Source organism: Amblyomma mixtum, chromosome 2 (genome assembly GCF_055824585.1).
Source record: "Amblyomma mixtum isolate Tamu chromosome 2, ASM5582458v1, whole genome shotgun sequence".
In the NCBI taxonomy this organism is placed as follows: domain Eukaryota; kingdom Metazoa; phylum Arthropoda; class Arachnida; order Ixodida; family Ixodidae; genus Amblyomma; species Amblyomma mixtum.
Window position 1 is genome coordinate 130,638,140 of NC_143013.1, and position 22,927 is coordinate 130,661,066.

General features: G+C 47.4%; 1 protein-coding gene across 3 annotated transcripts in view; it reads right to left on the reverse strand.

Moving 5' to 3' along the window:
* LOC149360906 (poly(A) RNA polymerase GLD2-like) overlaps positions 1–20,747 on the reverse strand; it is a 59,926-nt gene extending 39,179 nt beyond the window's left edge. Inside the window, exons 1-4 of one of the 3 annotated variants that reach the window (XM_089572537.1) lie at positions 20,496–20,747; positions 10,438–10,627; positions 6,719–6,851; positions 304–484 (exon numbers count right to left, since the gene is read on the reverse strand). In XM_089572537.1, the coding sequence (XP_089428663.1) occupies positions 304–484; positions 6,719–6,851; positions 10,438–10,613 (490 nt within the window). In that variant the 5' untranslated portion in view covers positions 10,614–10,627; positions 20,496–20,747. The remainder of the gene's footprint in view (positions 1–303; positions 485–6,718; positions 6,852–10,437; positions 10,628–20,495) is intronic. The other 2 variants (XM_089572535.1, XM_089572536.1) reach the window with 2 other exon arrangements.
* Between the last annotated feature and the right edge of the window lie 2,180 nt (positions 20,748–22,927).

A 22,927-nucleotide genomic window follows, 5' to 3' on the forward strand; every position in this document is an offset into this window, starting at 1 on the left:
GCGTGCGGACTCAGCCTGCGCGAACAGGCCATTGCTGGAGCACAGCATTCTGGAGTGCTGCCAAGGTTCATGCTGCAGATGGCATGAAACTGAGGAACGAGCCAAGCGCACACACCTACACCAGAAGTGCACCAGAAAGGATGGACAGGCCAGTGTGGGCACTCGCGGAAGCCATAAAAGCAGCACTTGGAACCCAGGGGCTCCGTGGAACCTGGTTTGAGCACACTCGCCCTGGGGTACCACCGCAGTGAAGCAGCCATGAGTGTGGAGTCTTGAAAGGAACAAGAGAAGGATCGCACTCACTGGGAAAGATGACACGCAGCTTGTCGTGCAGGCGTTTGCGCAGCTCCATCTTGCGCTGGAGCAGGTCTTCTGTGTGCTGCCGTGCCCTGTAGTGGGCCCACAGCGCACCGGACACAGCCGCCCACTTGTCTGCTTCGCCCGGTGCCGCCCCAGTCTTGCACTGCTGCCGAGAATCCGCTGCCTGGGTGCACAAACCACTCTGTATAACTCAAAACGACTCTACAAACTGCCTTTGCCTTGCTTTTGTGTTGTTTCAAACAGTATTAGAGTTTCACTGACAATTTAAAAAGTGAATCATATATTTTTGTGTGATTTTGTGCACCAGCTATTTGTGCTGATTTACTCATGTAATCTGACTAACATCCCATAATGTGTGACTTGTTGTCTGTGTGTGCAACAGTACATACAACCTGTTTATGCACAAGTGTGGAATGTTACGCTTTTTTATCTTTTGTGATTACAGCTGGGAGGCACACTTTATTCTTTTGTTTCTAAGATTCGTGTTGTATCTGTACCGTTGTTAACTGTGCAGGGTCCGCGGCCTCGTCAGGCACCACGAGCCTTTAGCTTCTGCACCCCTGCATCAGGCTCTGTCTGATGCTGAAATAAAGAATAAAGAAACACCTGGTGGCCCTGTGCTATGATGGACCAGTTCTCCCGGAAGCACAAAGCAGGTCATCTTGACAAATGGAAACAGTGCTAGAGGGATGAAAGACGCGAAGGAGGAAGCAGAAAGGACGCATGCTGACTCACAACTAAAGAGAACACTCAAGCTGGAACATTTAGCACAAACAGTGAACCACATGAAATCTCACAGGGCCATGGTATAACTGTTTAAGGGGGGAAGCTGGTCTTAGAAAAAAGTTTTTGTTAATGAAGTCACAATAATGGAATCTTCAAGAAATATGTACTTTTCCATGGTGATTACAAATAAGTAATTTAATTTAATTTGAAACGAGTCCTTGTACACTTATACAATATGTTATGCAACTTTTTGCCGACAGCTTTCAATAAATTTTACTGCAGGAAACTTGCTAGGACGCACGCCATTGGCTTGCCTTACATCACACTATGCAATAAGGACAAAATAATTATCCGACCCATCATAGAAGTTGAGTTACAGGGTTTTGAATTTGCCACTTCAAGAATGGGAAGAAACTGATGATTTCAAGATCCTATAACTTATCTGCTATAACAGGCAGGATGATAACGTTACCCTTACTGCATAGCTCGATGTCAAGAGAAACCAATGGCATGCAGGCTAACAAGCACCCTGCAGTAGAATTTATTTCGAACTCTCGGCAAAAGTTACCTAACATATTGCATAAGTGCACAAGGACTTGTTGTACACAAAATTAAACTACATATTTGGAATCCCCACGCAAAAATGCATGTTCTCTGAAGATTTCACAGTTGTGACTTCATTAATAAAAATTGATTTCTAAGACCTTTTTCCCCCTTAAGGCATTTGAATCAAAACTTCCCGAGTTGCAAGCAACTTGCGTCCTGTCTACAATCTCTTGCCTGGCATCGTTTGTCCCTTCAGCCCCGTCTCCACTCCTGAACACAAATGGTAAATGACCAGCTTGCCTCTCCCTTACTCCACTAAAAGCAGCCGACACAGCGACATGACAAGGAAGGAAGGGTGGTCAGCAATGCAGCCCCACAATGCCTTGCCAAGATTTGATTTGATTTATTGGGGTTTAACGTCCAAAAGCGACTCAGGCTATGAGGGACGCCGTAGTGGAGGGCTCCGGAAATTTCGACCACCTGGGGTTCTCTAATGTGCACTGACATCGCACAGTACACGGGACTCTGGAATTTCTCCTCCATCGAAATTTGGTCGCCGCAGCCGGGATGGAACCCGAGTCTTTCAGGCCAGCAGCCGAGCGCCGTTACCACTGAGCCACCGCGGCGGGGCGCCTTGCCAAGATGCCAGGCCACAGTAAAAGGTGACAAGTAGACGGGTATAAAGAACTATACCGCGTTTCATACATAGCAGGCAGCGCTGCTCAAACTAGTGCACCTGTTCGTGCAGGAATCTCATATCAAACCAGCACATCGCATTTTCCCCCGATTAGACCACTGCTTTGGAGTGCAACCCAAGATCGCTCACACCAAACTTATGCGCAATTCGCCAGTGTTCCTTGGCATTTACCATTGGAATAAACTGCCTGCAGAAATCGTTTCCAAAACAAAAAATTACGACCCATTTGTTACCAAACTGAAGTGTTTACTCCATGCTTACTGATTCTTAATACACTGTTGCCAGAATTGCATTTCGTCTCCTGCATTGTGGCCCACGTGTGTGTTCTCAAGCCTTTCTTTTACCCAGTTATGCTCCCTGTTTATTGGAGCGCGTTTGTTTATGCTTTTCAGATTTCAAATTTCACTTTGTTATGTACTACAATGACTTTATGGGTTTTTTCATCCCCCCCTATGTAATGCCCATAAACGCCCTTTAGGGTACATGAATAAAAAAAAAGCTGAAGTCCGCGTTCAAAAAGTAGTTCACAATACAAGCAAAGTGAACACATGCATATTTTGCACAAGTACTTGTACCTGGGCGTGTTGGTTGATAACTTTTCAGGAGGACATAGGGGCGCAATAAAAGACACGGACAGAGAAGTAGACAGGGACAAGCGCTTGCTATCAACAGGCTTTATTCGACGTAGACCATTAATATACCTTCGCTTACCCAAGCGCCACTGTGCGAATCACAAGCACGTGGGTACCAGAGAACACCAAAAGATATCCATAAGCAGGCGATTACAGAAATCTGTCTAACAAAACCATTTCAGATCGGCGAAGTATCAGAGATGAATCACTGATGCAGTTATCCCCTTTTTTTCCAATGTAATAGGCTTCCACCAGTTCCCGTTCAATCTGATCGCAGCTTCTCAACAATACTCTACAGTCCGATAAGCGGGGAAAACAGGCGACCTTATTCTTCTTAATGCATTTTTGGCAATGGTCCAGGAGATGGGAGCCCGTTTTCTTTGAAGAGTTCTTGTGCTCCAGAAGGCGCTGGTTGAGGCAACGTCCAGTTTGCCCAACGTAAACCTTCCCGCAAGTGAGCGGGAACTCATACACAACTCCTTTTTTGCAGGTTACATGGGGCTTACGGTGTTTTACGCCACACTCTTGCAGTTTTTCTTTTCTTCTTATGCATGCACACAGGCCGGACAGCTTTCGCGGAGCAGAAAAAACCACTTCTACTCCGTACTTCTTGGCCACCTTCTTGATGTTGTGGGAAGTTCTGAGTACGTATGGTACCACCTCCGGCCTTGAACACTTCGTTGGGTCTTTCGCATTGCTCTGCTTGCTGCCCTTCAATTTTTTGACCAAGGACTGCGCCACAGCAAGAATGAGGGAATCAGGGAAGCCTGCCCTTTCCAGTCCGCGCGCAAAGAAAGATTTGCTACCATTCCATTCCAATCATTCTAAGACGGTCAAAAGGGCTATCGCTTTACAATGTATTTCGTATTTTACAATGTGAAAGATCCAATGTATTACAATGCGAGAGACCCAACGAAGTGTTCAAGGCCGGAGGTGGTACCATACGTACTCAGAACTTCCCACAACATCAAGAAGGTGGCCAAGAAGTACGGAGTAGAAGTGGTTTTTTCTGCTCCGCGAAAGCTGTCCGGCCTGTGTGCATGCATAAGAAGAAAAGAAAAACTGCAAGAGTGTGGCGTAAAACACCGTAAGCCCCATGTAACCTGCAAAAAAGGAGTTGTGTATGAGTTCCCGCTCACTTCGGGAAGGTTTACGGTGGGCAAACTGGACGTTGCCTCAGTTAGCGCCTTCTGGAGCACAAGAACTCTTCAAAGAAGACAGGCTCCCATCTCCCGGACCATTGCCAAGAATGCACTAGGAAGACTAAGGTCCCCTGTTTTCCTCGCTTATCGGACTGTAGAGCATTGTTGAGAAGCTGCGATCAGATTGAACGGGAACTGGTGGAAGCCTATTACATTGGAAAAAAAGGAGATAACTGCATCAGTGATTCATCTGTGATACTTCGCCGATCTGAAATGGTTTTCTTAGATAGATTTCTGTAATCGCCTGCCTTTGGATTTCTTTTGGTGTTCTCCGGTACCCACGTGCTTGTGAATCGCACAGTGGCGCTTGGGTAAAGCGAAGGTATATTAACGGTCTACGTCGAATAAAGCCTGTTGATAGCAAGCGCTTGTCCCTGTCTACTTCTCTGTCCGTGTCTTTTATTGCGCCCGTGTCCTCCTGAAAACATGCATGTTTCATTGAGACAAACCTTGAGTGCTGTGACTGGCACCTCTTGAACTTCGTTTCACCCCTTGCCATATTTTCGTTGTGCGACTCACTGAGACTTCGCAAAGCAAGAATTACATATGGCGGTTGATATGTGGCTGGTGGGACAAACTGCTCCCACTCAATCCGCACCCAAAAAGTAGTTCACACTAAGAGACAATTATAGCCAGGGGAACCCAAACGATGAGCGCTTTGCTGCTTCAGCCGTGGTTTTCAATGCTGCTACTTTTATACTGCTCTATGTTTTTGTCAAAACTCTGACCAGAGCTTTCAAGAAGAACGAACAACACGTGGCGGAGCAAAACGGTAACGCGAACGGACTACTTCCGCAGCGTTGCCTGCTATGCATGAAACGGAGTATAGGCAAATACAGTATCTCTCGTATGTCAATGACCATTTTTGGCGGCATTTAAGTGAGCCATCACTTTACACACGTGGGCATAGAAAAACTCGTGGTCGACCCCACGTGACCGGTCCGCGGAACAGTCCGTGGCCCGCTGTCTGGATGCACCGTTACCAAGCAACCCCCCGGTGCACTGCTCTCTTCTAAATGAGAGAGGTTTTGAGGGAAGCACCTTCAAAAACAGGGTCGTTTCATCTATACTGCAGATGTCCTCCGCATCGTACTGCTGCAGAATTTCTGGGAGCCGTCTTGCTCGCCAGTCTCCACATGCGGTCAAGTCGGCAGCGCAAACTTCCCCTGAAACAGCACGAAAGGCGAGGAGGCCATTCCGTTCATTGAACCTGGTCAACCACCCTTCACTGTATGCGACGCCTTCGATGCCGAGCTGAAGTACAAATTCCTCCGCTTTTGCAAGAATGACTGGCCCCTTGATGGGGATGTTGCTCCAGGCTCTCTGTGGCCAAAGCACCAGCCACTCTTCCAAATCTTCATGGTTGGCCACTCGCAGTCTTTTCCTCTCCAGACCGAAACGAGACGTTTCGAAGGCCTCCCACAGCTTCTTCTTGTCCTGAAGTAATCTCGTCAGGCTGCTCTTAAAGACAGCATACTTCGTCGCAAGTGCTGTTTTTGTGAAGCAACCACTCTTGAACAAGTATGCAAGAAAGAATGCAATCCCCTTTATGCGCAAGCAGAAATTCTGTCACATCATAGAGAACGACTCCAGCGTGAAATCACGGAGGCTATTTATATTTCGCGACAGGGAAATACCTGCATAAGCGCACCATCAATTTCTTTAACAGCAAAGGAACTGGCATACCTGGACCACATGTGGAATTAATATCCATTCCTTCCCTCCTTTTTGTTTCTTTTGGGTATTTGGGTTTGCTCTTCGTGACTGTGGCCATGAAGTTTCCTGTTTTTGCACCACTTACATTACCCAGCACTCTTCAGGTGTATCGCCGCCTAAGGTTTATCTTGATGTTATCATGTATGTTTCTTTTGATTTACTTCACGAGATGGGTATATATATCATGTGTTCTTCCGTTAAAGTTTTAGTTGAGAAAAAGCGCTCGTGTTGTGTCTTCTCTCCCAGTGTGGTCCTCGTTTTTGGTACCAACTTCATCATGAATAAGATTTAACTCGCCCAACTTTCCGCCTTACCACTCTTGAAGCCATTGATGAATTCCATCTTCCTTTCCAACGCAAGCACATTGAGCGGTTGTTTCCGTGCTGGCATCAGAAATGCTTTGCGACTTCGCAAATGTCCCACACAGCATTCAACTTAACAAAGAGTTAACCCTAAAATGACTAGGCACGCAATGCGATGAGGGTGCGGTGTGTGAGAAAGGTCAGAAAACCAGAGACGACCAGCAACGAAAACTAGGGGACAGTGATGCACACCGCAATGGCGCTGCGCTTGCCCAACTAATTGCAGTTTCCGCTACTACGATTTGAGTTCCGTTTATGCAGTGATCAGAAAATTTGACCTCCGATTACGAGTTTTTTATTTTCACATTGCCTTGATGCAAAACCAATCACTTGTGTGGCTTTTGTTCCGTTTCAGTGGCTGTTCCATTTAACTGATTTCCATTTACTGAGATTCTACTGTACACATTAAAGCGTTACCCAATGATTTACCTGGTTTCGATGACTGCTGACTCCTGTCTCACGTACAACGTAACAAGCTCCTGATTTCAGTTATGATGACAGAAGATGGGGGCTCACCTGAGGGGTGGGCAGGGGTTCAGGGGGGCCGACCTCCTCCCCCGCAGGTCGTGGGGGTGGCGCCTGGCTGGGTGCCTGCAGGCGCCGCTTCACTTGGGGCCGCTCCCGCTCCTCTCCATCGTCCCATCTCCGCCTGTCAGCAACACCACGCAGCCACCATCACCATCAGCCCGACTACGCCCACTGCAGGGCAAAGGCCCCTCCCATGTCCCTCTAACCAACCTTGTGCTTCGCCAGCCGCGGCCACCGTATCCCCGCAATCTTCCTAATCTCATCCACCCACCTAACTTCCCGCTGCCCCCTGCTACGCTTGCCTTCTCTTGGAATCCACTCCGTTACCCTTAAGGACCAGCGGTTATCATGCCTTCGCATTGCATGCCTTGCCCGAGCCCACTTCTTCCTCTCGATTTTAGCTAGGATATCATTAACCTGCATTTGTTTCCTCACCCACTCCGCCCGCTTGTGATCTCTTAACGTTACACCCATCATTTTTCATTCCATAGCTCGCTGGGTTGTCCTTAACTTAAGCTGAACCCTCTTTGTAAACCTCCACGCACTGCAAAATCAATATGGGGTGGCAGGCATACACAAATGACGCAGTTTTGAAGTGAAAAAAAAGCTGCAGCCTGGCTCTGTTCAGCCAAGAAACGTTACATTAGTCTGTACTCACTCCCCCCCCCCCGTGTTGGTTTTCACGTACATGGCAGCTACTGTCCAGTCATCAACAGCAGCCTGCCAGTATCACAAGAGAGAAAAGCATACAACAGCTGCACCTCGCACATGCCAAGCTATGGGGTAGAAACAGATAAGCTAACGGAAAGTCTTGAAATTAAGCTGGCCAGCAGGGTGAGCTACGGAAAGGAAGATGATCGCTGTAACATCAAGAGCCGGGAAGAGAGCAAAAGTGGGTGAGGGAACAAACACGGGTTAATGACATCTTAGTTGAAATCAAGAGGAAGAAATGGGCTTGGGCAGGGCATGTAATGCGAAGGCAAGATAACCGCTGGTCCTTAAGGGTAACGGAGTGGATTTCAAGACAAGGCAAACGTAGCAGGGGTTTGCAGAGAGCCACAGGTGAGCAGTTGAGACTACAAATCTTACAGGAATACCGTATTTGCATGATTCTAAGTCAACCAATTTTTTTTTTTATTTGAAAATCTGAAGTTGGGGGTCGGCTCGCAATCAAAACCAAAGCATGACACCATCAATAAAGGCGAGACAAACCAGATATGAGGAACGGTACGGCGTGGTTGCAATTTTGTTTGTGCTACGGTTCTCCTCAGTAGCACTCGGCTATTCTGCGTGCTTGCTCAGGAGAATTTTCAATTTTTTTTCGTTTACTTTTAACTGCGCACTCGGCGCTCATGGGAGCGTCGGTAGTTGATGAAAGGGCCACTGTTCCAGGCACGGTGGCACCACCAATCGGAATGGCAGCCGTACCGAGGAGTGTCAGTAGTTGATGGAAGAGCAGAGGTAGCTCACGCCACGCTCACGTATAATTTCTCTTTGGCTTTGCTTAACGCATTTGCCTTGACTGCCGGCCCCGTTTTACCAGTTTTTACTGCCGTGCTTCGTCCATCGCCGTTAGTCCTCCGGGTTCAGAGACCGTCTGGCGTGCTGGGCCGTAAGTTCAACATTTTGGGACTATGCAGGTATGGCGGTCCCGACGAGGCAACATTTTCAGCTGTTTCCCGCCATGTTGTGGTGCAGTTGTTTACGGAGTGCGGGATTTCGCGGGACGACAACATGCTGTGGTTGCTAGCGAAGTGCGAGATTTGGCTGGATGACGAAGTTAGAACAACGTGCAGTGGGACCGTAGCAGCGATGACAATGGCAGCACTAGTGAGGATGATGGCAAAAGTATGGACAAGTAGTCTAGCGACTATGCATGAGCATGCACCCCCCCCCCCCCCCCCCCCCCCCCCCCCCCCTTTTTTCCTGACATGCAATATGGGGGCCCAGTTATATCCGAGTCGACTTACAATCGCGCAAATACGGTAAAGGTGCCCCCAGCTGACACAGGGTAAGTTTAAATGGAGAGATCTGGGAGACGGGTTACTCCACTAGTGGACATAGGCTGATGATGGTGATGAGCTTAAACGGCTATATCCATGGATTCGAAGACAGGAAAGTTGCGAGAAAGAGATAAGAAAGTGAAAGACAAAGGAGAGGATAGGAAAGGCGACTGACAATTTCCCCCTGCTGGGTCGGCCCAGAGGTACCATCTTCAAGAAGGCGCCAAAGCAGTGTGTTGCCTTCACCAAGGGGCCTTAAAGGTACAAACGCTCGGCATCAACTTAGCCATCAGGATCCCGTTTGCCCAGGACAAAGCCGAATGCTACGCACGGCTAGAGCTGGGTACGACAAACCCACACAAGTTCAGGAACGTGTGGTGTCACAACTCCCCAACATCTGCATGTTAGAGATGCCCGTGCTGGAGAGAGGGGGGGCATAAAAGACTATTTTTTTTCCATGTGGATCGCCAGGGTTGAGCTACATCCACACTCAAGTTAAAATGGTAAAAAATATCAGAAGTTCAAATAGAGTGGAGGGTTTTGAAAAAAAGTTGCATTTCAAACCGTAAGATTTACTGGCCTAGTCAAGCTAAGATCATTGGTGCTGCAGTTTGACCTTAAAGTGTAAGAGCAGTGGAGATGTGGCAGCCATGTGACATATCTTCTCTCATTCCCTCCATTACCCTTCTCTTAAAGGGACTATGCAATAAATTAATAGAGATTACGTAAAGATAGGCGATCCATCACTCGTCACCCCAGCACAAGAATTTTTGAGCTAGCATCAATAACAACGAAGTTACAGACGATTAAAAATTACGCTCCTCCTCACCCCCCTCAACTCGTACGTGCGGATCCCCAAGAAAAAATAAAGAACACAGCTCTGGGACTGGGCCCCGCCCATGAATACGTCAATCGCTGACGTTCAGTTTGCGACTTCCGGTTGTCGCACCAGCACCCTGGCAGCAGTGTCGGCAGCGTCTCTTCGGTCTCTCTTCGCCTCTGGCGGACGGAAAAGACACTGCGAGTGGCTCCGGAACTCTCGACAGAAAGAGGCGGCAGAGGTAAATTGAAACCATACGCGCGAAGGCAATGCTCTGGCTCGCGCTTGCTCAAGGGGGTCGGCACGAGCAAACGATTTTCACGGCTACCGGAAGCGTACCCGTGGCGTCGTGGCTGCCGTGGCTCCAGCGAATGACAGCGTGTTGTGGCCTGCCGATGTCACGGGACTAGTGGCGTCTATTTTTACGATTTTGGTTTTAATATCGGTCACTAAGGGGACACCAATGGGCCTACGAATTTAAAAAAAAACACGGTTTTTAAAAATTCATAATAAATTGCCAGCTCAGTTCTGAAGACTCATACTTGGTGTGAATGCTTCTTAGCATCATTTCTAAGCATTGAAAGCATTTACAAGCGACTTTTATTTCGTTGCATAGTCCCTTTAAAGAGTGGTTTAGGTGTCCATCGAGATGTGAGACAGATACTGTGCCATTTTGTTTTGTAAGTCCAACTCTTTAAACCAGCAATTCATTGTTTCGGTAGTGAGAAGGTGCCACAGCATCTAGTGTCACTAAGAACAAGAACTGGGTTAAGTTCCACAGCAACTTACGATGTAATGTCAATGATTAAGGAACTGCGTCTAATTCTAACGATTAAGTGTCCCCTTCCAAGTGTTCCCTGAGACCGTGGAGGAGTGGCACTCACTTGCGGCGCATGTGGGAGGCGGTCGCCTGTGGCATGGCCCTGGCCGGCGGCATCTGGTGCGGAGGATGGTTCAGCAGGGGCCGGACGGGCAGGAGCGGAAGCAACGCTGGGCCAGGGGCCACCACCAAGAGTGGCTGCTGCTCCCAGGGCGCTCTGGCCCCACGCCGGGGCAGCATGGGGGCAGCACACACTGCGAGTCGGCCAACATTGGGAGGACTTCTTCAAAGGGGAAAAAGTAATGCAATTCCTCCACCGGCTCAACATAGAAACTGCTGACTAAAGCTCTGGACCAGGCACCAGATCGTACCAGAGATACGTAGATATCTCACATGACATCGCTTTTTCTCCTATCTTTGATTTTCTTTGTCGCAGTGTACTTTTGTTCCTTCGTTGCCACTGCGTCTTGTTTTGGCCGTATGTCCGGCATTCATGCTACTAATAAGTACCTTGTATCCTATGTATAATTTCGCCTTTAAGTTTTGCTTTGTACATTAGTTTCTTTTTACTTAATCTCTTGTATCTCATGTTGTATTTAATTAGTTTCTTTTGCACATTTGTCGTTCTTTGCCCCCCTTACTCAATGCCCTTCTGGGCCCTGTAAGGTATTGTGAATAAATAAATAAAGTAGCACAGGTGGATGGCAGTGCTTGTATTCAGACACAACAAAAGCCCACCATCACCATCATCATCATCCTGACTACACCCACTGCAGGGCAAAGGCCTCTCCCATGTCTCTCCCATTAATCCTGCCCTTCGCCAGTTGCGGCCACACCGTATCCTTGCAAACTTCTTAATCTCATCTGCCCACCTAACTTTCTGCCACCCCCTGCTACGCTTGCCTTCTCTTCGAATCCACTCCGTTACCCTTAAGGACCAGCGGTTTGCCTTCGCATTACATGCCCTGCCGAAGCCCACTTCTTCCTCTTGATTTCGACTAGGATGTCATATTAAATATGGGGCACAATATGCTCTTTACAAACTTCGCTGACACTGGCTTAGCAAGGCGCTGAATGCTCGGTGTGAAGGTGATTTGCAGATAACTGCTAGTTCATGGGCTTTCTTCATGAGCACAAAATAAGACTGTGGCCATACACGACGAAATGCCAAGGCAAGGACAAGAATTGACGATTCAGATGGCTGACATTCGTTACGCCCACAGTGTCATCTGTGCAGTTGCAAACATCCATATGCACTCCACTAAGGGCCGTTCTATTTTTTTTTTTTCCTACTCTGGTGGGGTGAGGATCTTACAAAAACGGGCATTTTTCAGTTGAATTTCTCATTCATATTTCAGGGAACCACACTATTTTGCCATATAAGCTGATGCTGTATTTGGAGCCCAGTAGCACATGTTAAAGGCACCTTTAATTTAATCCATCGCCATTGCTGTCAACACTGGGCGAGCCTGGCCCCTTACCATGCTCGTAAATGAAGTCATCTTGAGTTTTGTCCCATGCATTCACTATTCCTGCAACTTTTAAGCTTTGAACCCTGTCCAGAGACACCACACGCAACAAATGCAAAACCTATTTTTTATTTATTTATTTATTTTACCCTCAGGGCTTACAAAAGCATTGTAGAGGGGAGGGGCAGAAATACAAGGGACACTATGCAATTTGGTTAATAAAAGGAAACAGAAAAAAATATAAAGGCAACAACAACAACAACGATGAAAAAAGAACAAAAACGGCACGTATTCAAAGCACATGGGTCGGTTACAAATGTGCAATAGTTTGGTTGAACAGAATGCAGCAGAGTACAGCATCAACGTAAAAAAAAAAATTATAAAATGAAGGAACAGTCATACAGATCATGATAAGCGCCAGTGCAAGTTTTAAAAAGAAAATAAAAAAGGGCTTCAAAGTATGTTAGTAAGGCAAGTACGAAATCGGTGGTTGTCGGTGATAGCGACCAGGTCAGCAGGTAGATGGTTCCAGTCACAGGATGTTTTTGGTAGAAATGAATGTGCATATGTCATGGTGTTGTGGCGAGGTATGGCGACTTTGTAGCAGTGATCTACACGGGCAGAAACATGCGCAGCATCTGTGATCAGGCGCGTCCTGAGTTGATGGTTATGATGATAAATTTTATGGCACATGAAACACAGCACATAAGCACATGAAACACAGTGATGCTCTTCATAGCCATTTAATCAAAGTCACTTCATGGTCGGCTGTTGCGTCCACTCTGAGTATTCTTTTGTGACCAACACACCCAACATGCATGTTGGTCCCAGCTGCCCAAGCTGCTGTCCTGGCTGAGTGGTCTGTATTCTGCCTTAAGGCTTGATTTGGTTTATTGGGGTTCAGCGTCCCAAAGCAACTCAGGCTATGAGGGATGCCACAGTGAAGGGTGTGGGAATCTGGCTTTCCGCCGTCGCCTTTGCGCGGCTGTGCCGGCCTACCGCGTCGTTTCTCCTCTTTCCCTTGCTCCCGCCTCAGGCGGTGGAGAGGCGGCTGGGTGACTAATCACTGTCATTTAGCCACAGCTCCGCCCCGGCTCCCCAAGGGCCTTTGCCATTGGCGCCTTTTGGCGGGAATCCGGGACCCGTTTTGGCGGCCGCGCATCCCGCGACTGTCCGAGCGGGGCCCAGAGAGAGAGATCCCTCCGAGCCAGCGTAAGGTGCGTACGCTACTGTTTGTCCGTGCCGGCCTTGCCGTTCGGACCAGTGCTTACTCGAGCTCGCCCGCACGTGTCCTCTGACCTGCAGCGGCTCGAGCCTGTCTAGCGGGGTCCAGCGACCTCCGACAGGCGTACTTTGCGTTGATTGCCCACTCTCTCTCGCAACCGGCCCAACGGTCGACACGAGAGAGAGATCACAGCACGGCCGCGGGGACATTCTCCTGCAGCGGCGTGCTAGCGGCGCGCATTACTCGAGTCGCTTCGTGCGCGCAGCGGAGCCTTGTTCCTCGCGCGCCCCCGGGACGGGGTGACGATTGAGTGTGTGTGTACTGCTGAAGGACGACGTGAATAAACGTCTCCTTTGTGAACTTGGAGGCTTATTTCTTTGCGGCGAATCGCTCTCCTCCCAGCGGAGGTTGAGTGCACCGCATCGGTGTCCCAGTGTGTGTGTGGTGACGGCTGATCGGGGCCCTTGGCTCGCGCGAAGCTCGAACCCGCGGTGGGTGGTGGCCTGTGTCCACGTAGAAACCCACAAGGGCTCCGGAAATTTTGACCTCCTTGTATTTTTTAAAGGGACTCTGAGAACAACGCTACCAATTTTAAAATTTTCTTTTAGAAAAATCTGATAGTTCGGCATTCTATGGTTTTGTTGCCATTTGTCCAGATGGCTGAGAGATCAAGTTTTGAAGTTCAAAAACTCTTTCCTGCCACTATGATTCAAACTCGGGACTCTCTGATGAAGAAATAGGAGAAGAGTGACGTAAAGGAGCGGAAACAGAAACGAGGACTCTGTGGCTGCTGGCAACAAGCGCTGTGCTCCACCTAGCAGCCGAAATGAAAACTACTCCCAGCCGCACGTTGAAGGCCTCTAAAAGCCGTCACTGCTTCATTTGCATTTGCACCAATCCCGTTCCCGATTCCGACAAAGAAGTTCTAGCATAGACTGTGGCCTGCACTTCAGTAGTGACCTCAACCCCACACAGCGTGCGATGATTTTGAGGGCAGTGGCGGCGCAGGTCTGCCAAGAAAATCCGAGCGGCGAGAGTTGGCAGCGTTGCTGTCACCGTCGAACGACCGTCATGACTGACGTGTAGAGACTGGCACGTGCGGGCATATTTAAATTCTGTAATACATGGCTATGCAGCCCAGCGTCTTGGAATGTTAGTGAAGTGAACATGCCGAGCTGTGCGTTTGCCAACGTGGAGGTGTGTGGAACATTACCTATCACAGCTCTTTTTCCTTCTCGCAGGTGCGTGCCATTGCACGAACTTCATCCGAGGAGCACTTATAAGAGGTTCTCCACTGCTCCGCCCTTGTAAATCTGGGCGCATAACGAAACCATGCGGGCACGCAGAATGCACAGCCACAAAGCACCCCAAAACAACTCAGCTGGCCGCCTGCTGTGCCGCCAATTACAGGCTTTTTTTTTTTTACTTGCAATATTCAGGTTGTCTTTTTTCCGTCTTCCTCATGCGATGGAAGTGCACCAGTGGTCTTCAATATCGATCAAACTTTACGTAACCTTCATGCACCTTAGTCAGCCTTGGACATCTGTGGTGTCTTTTCTATTTCAGCAGCACCCTTGTACTTGCGAGACTGGCCTGTGGCGGCAATGCCTGTATTTTAGTTCTTGCAATTTTCTACCTTACAACAGATTTGTTTTTCAGAAATAGCGGTGTTTTTGTGTTTAGGAGCTGGTATTCATCGATACAAGATAACTTCAGTCTCTCCTCAGTGTCCCTTTAATGTGCACTGACATCGCACAGTACACGGGCCTCTAGAATTTCTCCTCCAAAGAAATTCAATTGCCGCGGCCGGGATGGAACCCGCGTCTTTCAGGTCAGCAGCCAAGCACCATAGCCACCGAGCCACCCCATTGGCACTATTCTGCCTTAAGGGGGGATGCGGCTTTGGAATCTCAAAAATGGCCAGAAAGTATTGCTTTCTTTTTTAAATTGCTGTATCCACTTGGATGCCTCGTTTTTTACGATGTCCCAAAGTTTCGTTGCTGAAATTGACCGAGAAGTAGTCTAAAAAAATTTTGTGCTCGAACAATGCTTGAACAATGGGCGTTTTTCTCTGTTGCGATTTTCTGCCTAAGCACATAGCTAGAGGAGCAGATTCCTCCACGGCCGTTTGTTCTCTTTTGCACCCCTAGGACCATATTGCAGGTCAAAACATTTTTTTTTGTTTTTTCATACTGGTGAATTTCAAATTTCTTATATGAAATTTTCTTTTCACCCAAGTTAAGTATACCAGCGTACAGTGCATCACAAAAATTTCTGCTTTGCAAAAAAAAAAAATTCTAAGAACATCTTGAAACCTGTAGCATGGCAGAAGGAACGCAATGAATGTTGCACCAGCCTTCTGCCAAATTTTCTTAACTCTGCTGCCTTCTCAAAAGATTTTGAGGAAGAGCATATATAAGAAAACAATTTTTGCAAGCTATAACAGTGAAATTTGGTGAGAGTAGTCATCTGATTAGCTAAAAAAATTTCAAGTAAATACACCAAGAAATAAATAAAACTTCTCCTGAAATTCGTGTCTCTCCATAAATGGCGCACAGCTGCACTCATGGTGCACACTGGAAAATGACGATGGCAGCTACGGTCATCTGGAAGCTTGGTCAGGCTGCGCGCGCCACACAAAGAAACTCATAACAACATGAAAAGCGGAGCTACTCTTTAGGGACTGCTTTTTCAAAATTACAGGCTCCCTTGTTTGGGGGGCAGCAGCCCATACATGTGCGCACCCCTCAGTCAAGTGTGCATGGTATTTCAGCAGTCTTTGGTGCACTGCAAGCCCCAAAAGGTGAGCCTGACAACAACAGAGTCGGGCAAACGCCACAAGTCCCTCACTGACCGCACTCAACAACCGAGACGTCCGATGAAGGATGCACACGAAAGCTGCTTTCACCTTCTGACCCTGAGCTGCAAGTGCACACAGCTCAGAGTCAAAAGGTGAGTACAGTGGCGAGCGATATGAGAGGGAACACAGTTTGAGCGTTCATTTATTAATTACTGCATAATTATGTTTGACAAGCACAATTCTTTCTCGTTTCAGATAATTTCAACTTTGCGTATAATATCCAAAAGTAATTCCCAAATTTAGTGGAGTGCCGCGAATGTTTGTAGTGTTTGTTTGTTCATTCTTCAAAGTTGCCATCACGCCACTTTATCACTTTGTTTGTGACGCAAGACGCGCCTAGGTTTATGTCGATTGATCGCATCCAGGCGGAGCTGATTCTATATTGTTCCAGAGTGTTCTAGTAACTTTCCAAGCTTTATCTCGAAAGTTCGCTAACAGCTTTAAATAGAGCATGGCCGAGAGCGGCTGGCATTCTGTTCGACGACCGCTGAGCACGCTCATTGTTACATCGCCGCCGAGTGATTCTGTTCTTTGCGGGCGCAAGTCAGCCCAAATAAAGCGTTTCTTTTAGAAGACATTCTCGCTGTTTTCGTGTTCGCCGAACTGCAGTCACCACTACGTGACAGGAGAATAAAGCAGGAAATCCGCAATTTTGTGCGAAAAGTTTTTTCCCTTGCCTATTGCTCACGGCTGTACAGCTTGCACCGACACTGCAGTACTAACCACTGATCTTCTGGTGGTCCCACACATGGGGAACCTCTTTTTTTGCCTCTCGTCAGCACTCTTCAAGACCTGGCACCACTTGTCACACGAGCACATGGCCTGTCACGGCGAACAAACATACTATTCTGGCTGCTAATTATTTTCAATTAAACAAGCACACCTGCCCACATTCTTTCCAACTCGTGGCAGTGCAAGACCTAATGTTCTAGGGCGATTTACCATGGAAAGCAGTATTCTGACTGTAGTCAGTCTGCCAATCTCTCATGCCATCCTCTTGCACTGTGCACTCACTACACAGTCTGCCATGCCTCCAGCTGAAGCCAGAAGCCACACAGGAGGTCCCATACACACCGCTGAGACTGGCACAAACAAGCACTTAGCTTTAAATTCAACTCTTCAGTGGCTCCTACACCGGCCAACGCGTAATCCGGTGCTTGACTCACTGCCATTACACAATGACGTGCACAGAGACTTGGCTGGTGCTTTGAACATGCAACATAACGGGTTCTTGGCAGAGCCATTTTGTCAAGCTTCCTGCATACATTCTAGAGGACTCTGGTAGTCCTTAGGTCAACTCTTGAAACAGACAAACAAAGATTATGAGCTTATGGTGGAAGTCAAAAGCAGACTTGAGCAGCACACATTCACAGAATCTGGCGCAGTACTGCTGGTTAAAGGTTTCTCATTTCAACTCAGCATGGCAATTGCTTAAAACGACACGAACCAACATTTCCTAATCGATCTCTGGTGCTGTCAAACCCCATAATGTGACCCCACAATGGTACAGCTAGCAAAGCGGCTTTGACGTGGAAAACTGTGCTACTGGACAGGATGAGAAGATGCCAGGACAAGACGTGCAGAAAGGCACTTTGTTCTGTCAACCAAGCAACAAGTATGCACACCTTATACAGGGAAGCTCTGAACAAAACTGCAAGAAGAATTATGGTTGCACCAAGAAACCTGACCTCTTTTTTGGAAATATGGACACAGGACAAATTAACGCGTGCCACTGCCAGATCTTGGGGTCTATGATGCTTCAAAGGTTGCCCTTACTAGTTCATCTTTGGCACAAGAAAGAGCAAGTCCTGTTTCGAACAAAGGGCGATGCCAGTACTTCATGCTAGGCATGGCCAAATGAGCATGGCGGTCTCAGCATAAATGCGACGCGCTTGCAGAGATGATAGCTTAGGCAACGTCCACTACGGCCTGCATAAGCTCTGCCACAAATGAAGGGAACCTTACAGCCAATGCAAGTCCTGCACCAGATCCAAGTGCATTGACCATTTTTGGCTGACCAAAGGCCTGCTCCAACGCTGCAAGGTTATGCTGAACGAGAGTTCCACAGGGGTGGTGCATTTTCAACTTTGCCCCTTGCAATACCTTACGCTACGAGTTCTAATGGCAAATGGCAAAGAGTAACTCTGCCTAACCAGGCATTCAGCTAAAAGGTCCGTTATTAGAAAAAAATTCGCTTACACGAGACCAAATTTGGTGAAAATTCCACCACCCCACCAACGAGGATTACAGAAGCTGCAGTCTCCATGCAGCCTCGGGCACAAATGCCAAAGGCGCCATTTGCCTTGCAACTGACACCTTTTCATTACAGGTACGCGTATTTTCCTCTCGAAATAGGAAAATTTTGTGCAAACTGACGGTGCTTTCCATCTTACTTCACTGCTTTTTTAAAAACCACAAAGTTTTTATTTAACTTTGAACAGTGCCATGAACTGGCATTCCAGAGTGTGCATGCCAAAGAACACCAAGGTGCTAAACTTGCAAGCAGAAGAGACAGATGCAGCTAGACTGAACGTATGAGAGAAAGTTGATAGTCTTTTCTTGTCTCACATTTATTCCCCCCCCCCCCCGCCTTCCCCCCGCACAAAAAAAGACAATACATTTGTATATCACCATTACACACATCGCATCTACTGGTCATCCACTTTTTGCACCCACACGCGTGGTACTATCTGTTAAATCGGTAAATCAGTTTTTGAGGCAAGGAAATGGCCCAGTATCTGTCTCGCATATCTCGGTGGACACCTGAACCGCACCGTGAGGGAACGGAGGAAGGTAGGAGCAAAAGAAGAGAAAGAGAGAAAGAGGTTCCAATTGATTTTTATCCCGATCTACAATAGGGTGGCATCAAGGCACCCTAAGCTACAACCAATTGGAACAGACTCCCACCATGCCACAATCATTAAATTTCGCAGCTAGCTAAACGGGGGACGCAACTATCAGTAAAATTTTTTTACTTCTTGCTGAGTTTAAATGAAATTTTTTAAACCATATTTCTAGTTTTATGACTACACCCACAAAATTTCCCAGTTATTTCTTCAAATGAATGTTTTCTAATGTACAATTCTTCATTTACGGTGTCACGATTTCATCAACCGAATAATGACTGTGACGTGCAAGGAGTGTTTAAGTCACGTGAGGACTGAAAAATACAGCCGTATAACTGCTGACACACCATTTATTGTCATTCCAGCTCTAGAGGCAAGCTGGCTTCAGCAATGTAGTGAATTAAAACTACCTATCAATGATTACATAAGTTTTTATTTTTTCATGTCTCATAAGACCCAAACACACCATACATCAGAAGGGTATATGCTTGGGCTTTTCGGTTCATATTTGAAAGGTAAAAAAGTAGTGCGAAGAGATAAGGACACAGAAAGACAGACAACACACGGCGCTAACTTTCAATGGCGATATAAAACCACCTTTCCTTTCTGAAATAAACCATAGTTGGAAGTTAGCGCCTTGTGTTGTCTGTCTTTCTGTGTCCTTGTCTCTTTACCTTTCAAACACCATACATGTCTTCACAGGCATGTTTTAGCGCAAAAGACGGGACAGCAGAAAGACACAACGAACACGGGCGCCACTGACAACTGATTTATTGATGTGAAAGAGGTATATAAAGCCTTCAATAAAGCAGTTGGCAGTAGCGCCCGTGTTCGTCCTGTCTTTCTATCGTCCCGTCTTTTGCGCTAAAATATGCCTGTGAAGTCTCAACACCAACTAGCCCAACATTTACCCCTTTTGAACCATACATGACACAGTCAACGTTTGGTCAACAGAACCGAAACAGCATCAAAACAAAACAAATTAAGTTATTTAGTGGCAGTGGGAGAACAACACAAAGTGACCCATGCAAACTAAGAAAACTAAAGAAAACATGCAAACTAAAACTTGGTGTCTGTACTCCTCTGACATATCACTGGTGAATGCCTTGGAAATTCATAATGCGGTCTTCACGCAATCTACAAGTGCAACACCCGAACGCAAGAAAACTGACATGATGTAAGAACTGACATGATGTAAGAGCACAGCACGTAATGCACACAACATTGAGCGAAGTTAAAATGCTCAAAATGAAAGGAATGAAATTACCACCAGCATCATGCCAACATCAGTAGTGCGCGCACGGGCAGTGAGCATGGTGGGACCAGTCCACTGAGATAGTTATGAGGGCTAATGAGGAAGACGGGATAATTGATGACTGTCAGCTGCCTTCAATTTTTATGGCATTACTCTTTATATAAGCATTCCCTCGCTCGAATGCAGAAAAAATGCCAGTTGATAATCAGCGCTTGTTCTAGTCTATATGCGTATTGTGGGCTTGTTTCGCATAAGTGTCTGCAGTAAAACTCGCTCCTATCCAGTGAAAGTGTACGCCAAGCACGTAAATTCTTCGTCGCCGCTTTCCAACAGCTAAACCAGCACTGCAGCTGAGGGCACGCATCCCCGGAGGGCATGCACTCCGGTCTACACGGACGCCGCGCTGCGCACGCGTTCCAGGGACGCACGCACACAGCCCGGCTGAGCTCGCAGTCGCGCATACTTACCAGCACGTGCGAGGGCGGGTGACAAGCTCAGCGACGTCGTGACATTCGCTCCTTGTGGCTACAGCACGCGCTGCCGGCGCACCGCGGCTTCGGCAGCCAGGAACCACGAAACAGGCGCTAGTTTTCCACGGCACCCAAACTGATGGAACTCGCACATGACATTTCACACCGCATCAGTCATACACACACACACACTCCACATACCTCCATACAAAAACACGCGTTCGTACAAGTCCGTACAACTACGTAAGCATCGTTAGAGGGGTTCTAGTACACAAGCGTGGTCAGATGGCGCTGCATCTTAGTTAACTTTTACTGCGCCTTAGAGTAAGCACATGAAACTAATCCTCAAAAATATGTTCTTTATGTTTAACTACAAATAAGTAAAATGAATGAGCATAACACAGTGAAATTTCTAAACGAACTAAACTTCCTGCATGTGTGCAAACAAACGAGGTGGCGCTTCAGTCGCTAGCGGGATCGATGCTAGAGGTAAAGTGAACTAGACTATTGGTACACTTTACTAGAGGCTTGGGGCCCGATTCTCGATATTCGCCATGGAGGTAAGTTTTTCTTCCTCCATGATATTCGCCAATCCGCCATGAGCGGGGCGTACCCGTGACGTGTGAATCGGGGCGGTGCGAAAATGCGTAACAGCAGAATAGAATGACGACATTAAAGAATAAAGAAAAAAGTATGACAAAAAAATAAACAGTGTCGTCTGCTACTTGGCGCCAAGTACAAAAAACACCGCCGAGTTGCGGCGCGAAGGTGAGTTAGCACAGTAGCGCCGTAGAGATGGACGGTGAAATGCGTTGCGGCGGCGGTCTCGGCGTACTCGCCGCACACATTAGCTGAGTGATGGTGCTGAATGTGACGCTAAAGACCCTGTGGTCGGTCGTCACGGAAATAAGAGCGACCGCTTATTGCCCGAAGCCATCGCGCAGCGCGTCGCGTCTCCGCACTTGTGAGATGCGATCAGCGTCACGGGGAGAGGAATTGGCGGAGAAACGGCTGGCTCTTGATCGTAACCTCAACGCGTCAGTGGCGTTGGAAAGCTTTACCTCACCGCGTCACTTCTTCAGGTGCTTAGAACTTAACGCTACCCTTGGTTACGTTTGCAAGCGGCCGCGCACGAAACGCGACTGCGAATCGCGTCAAGTGCAACGCTATGAGCGCGTACTTCTTATTATCAAAAGCGTCAAATGCGAAAGCAAAATAGGAAGATATTGTTTCCCGCCAGTACTTAAAGAAAAACAGACACAGCTAAAAGTCCACTGTCAACAGAAGCATGTATTTCACAGTGTTGGCGTTTCACTTAATCTGAATAGGACATGGCACTCATCTTTTGCTTTGTGAACATTAACTAAGTCTGCCTGCAAGCAGACTTCACGGACTTTATATGAAAGCACCTCACGAATGCATGGCGTAGAGTGGCAGGTACATTATTTCATTCAAATAAAAAAAGGCTCTCAATAATGCTATTTAATTTCAATGTTTGAAAAGGCCCTCAATCTCTTTAATTCTGTCTAACAATGAGCACACAGCACTTACCAAGGGCATATAGGCAGGTACACCACTCGTGTGATGCAAGTACGCACCAAAATGTGAGAGGTGAAACAAAATTTGCCATGCCCATCCCTACAATTCCTTTGCTGCAGGACAACAGTAATGCATCTACAGCAGCACCAGGCAGCTCCTTTCAATGCAGCAAGATTCCTTGTAAGAGGGCAACGTGTGATGCCAAGAGAGGTGAAGTCGGCTGGAAAAAGATATCTTCACATATGCTACTCAACATTGGGGAGTGGGACGAATATAGAGGGGGATAGTGAAGGTGGAGGGTGATGCCACATTACAAACAGCTAATGCAGTGTGCAAGACACTTGCTTTATTTGCTTCATGCAAGTTATTGGTTTGGTTTATTGGGGTTTAATGTCCCAAAGCAACTCAGGCTATGAGGGACGCCGTAGTGAAGGGCTCCGGAAATTTCGGCCACCTGGGGTTCTTTAACGTGCACGCAAGTTATTATCATAGGACGCACATACACGCGTATTATCTAGTGCACATGTCATATTAAGCCTGAACATGCCTCGGTGTCAGGTCAAGCTAGGAGCTGAAGGAGAATAAAAACAATGGTGAGTTAAGAAGGAAGAACAGCAACACAACAAGAAAAGCACAAGCATGCACAGCAGCAAGATAACACACAAAGGGGGCAAGAAATGCAAGGCTAACATGGCCCACAGTATTTGAGGGAGGCAGCATCACAGACAAGCAGTGGTATTCTGGCAGAAGGTCCATTAATGCAGCATGATAACACTGGATGATGTGGATTGGTTTTGGCAAGCCCTGTGCACTCCACGAGCAATCTACAAGAGGCCTCAGTCATGTTTCTAGCCTGATGTGCAAGTGCATGACTTTCCCTCTGTGCAAAC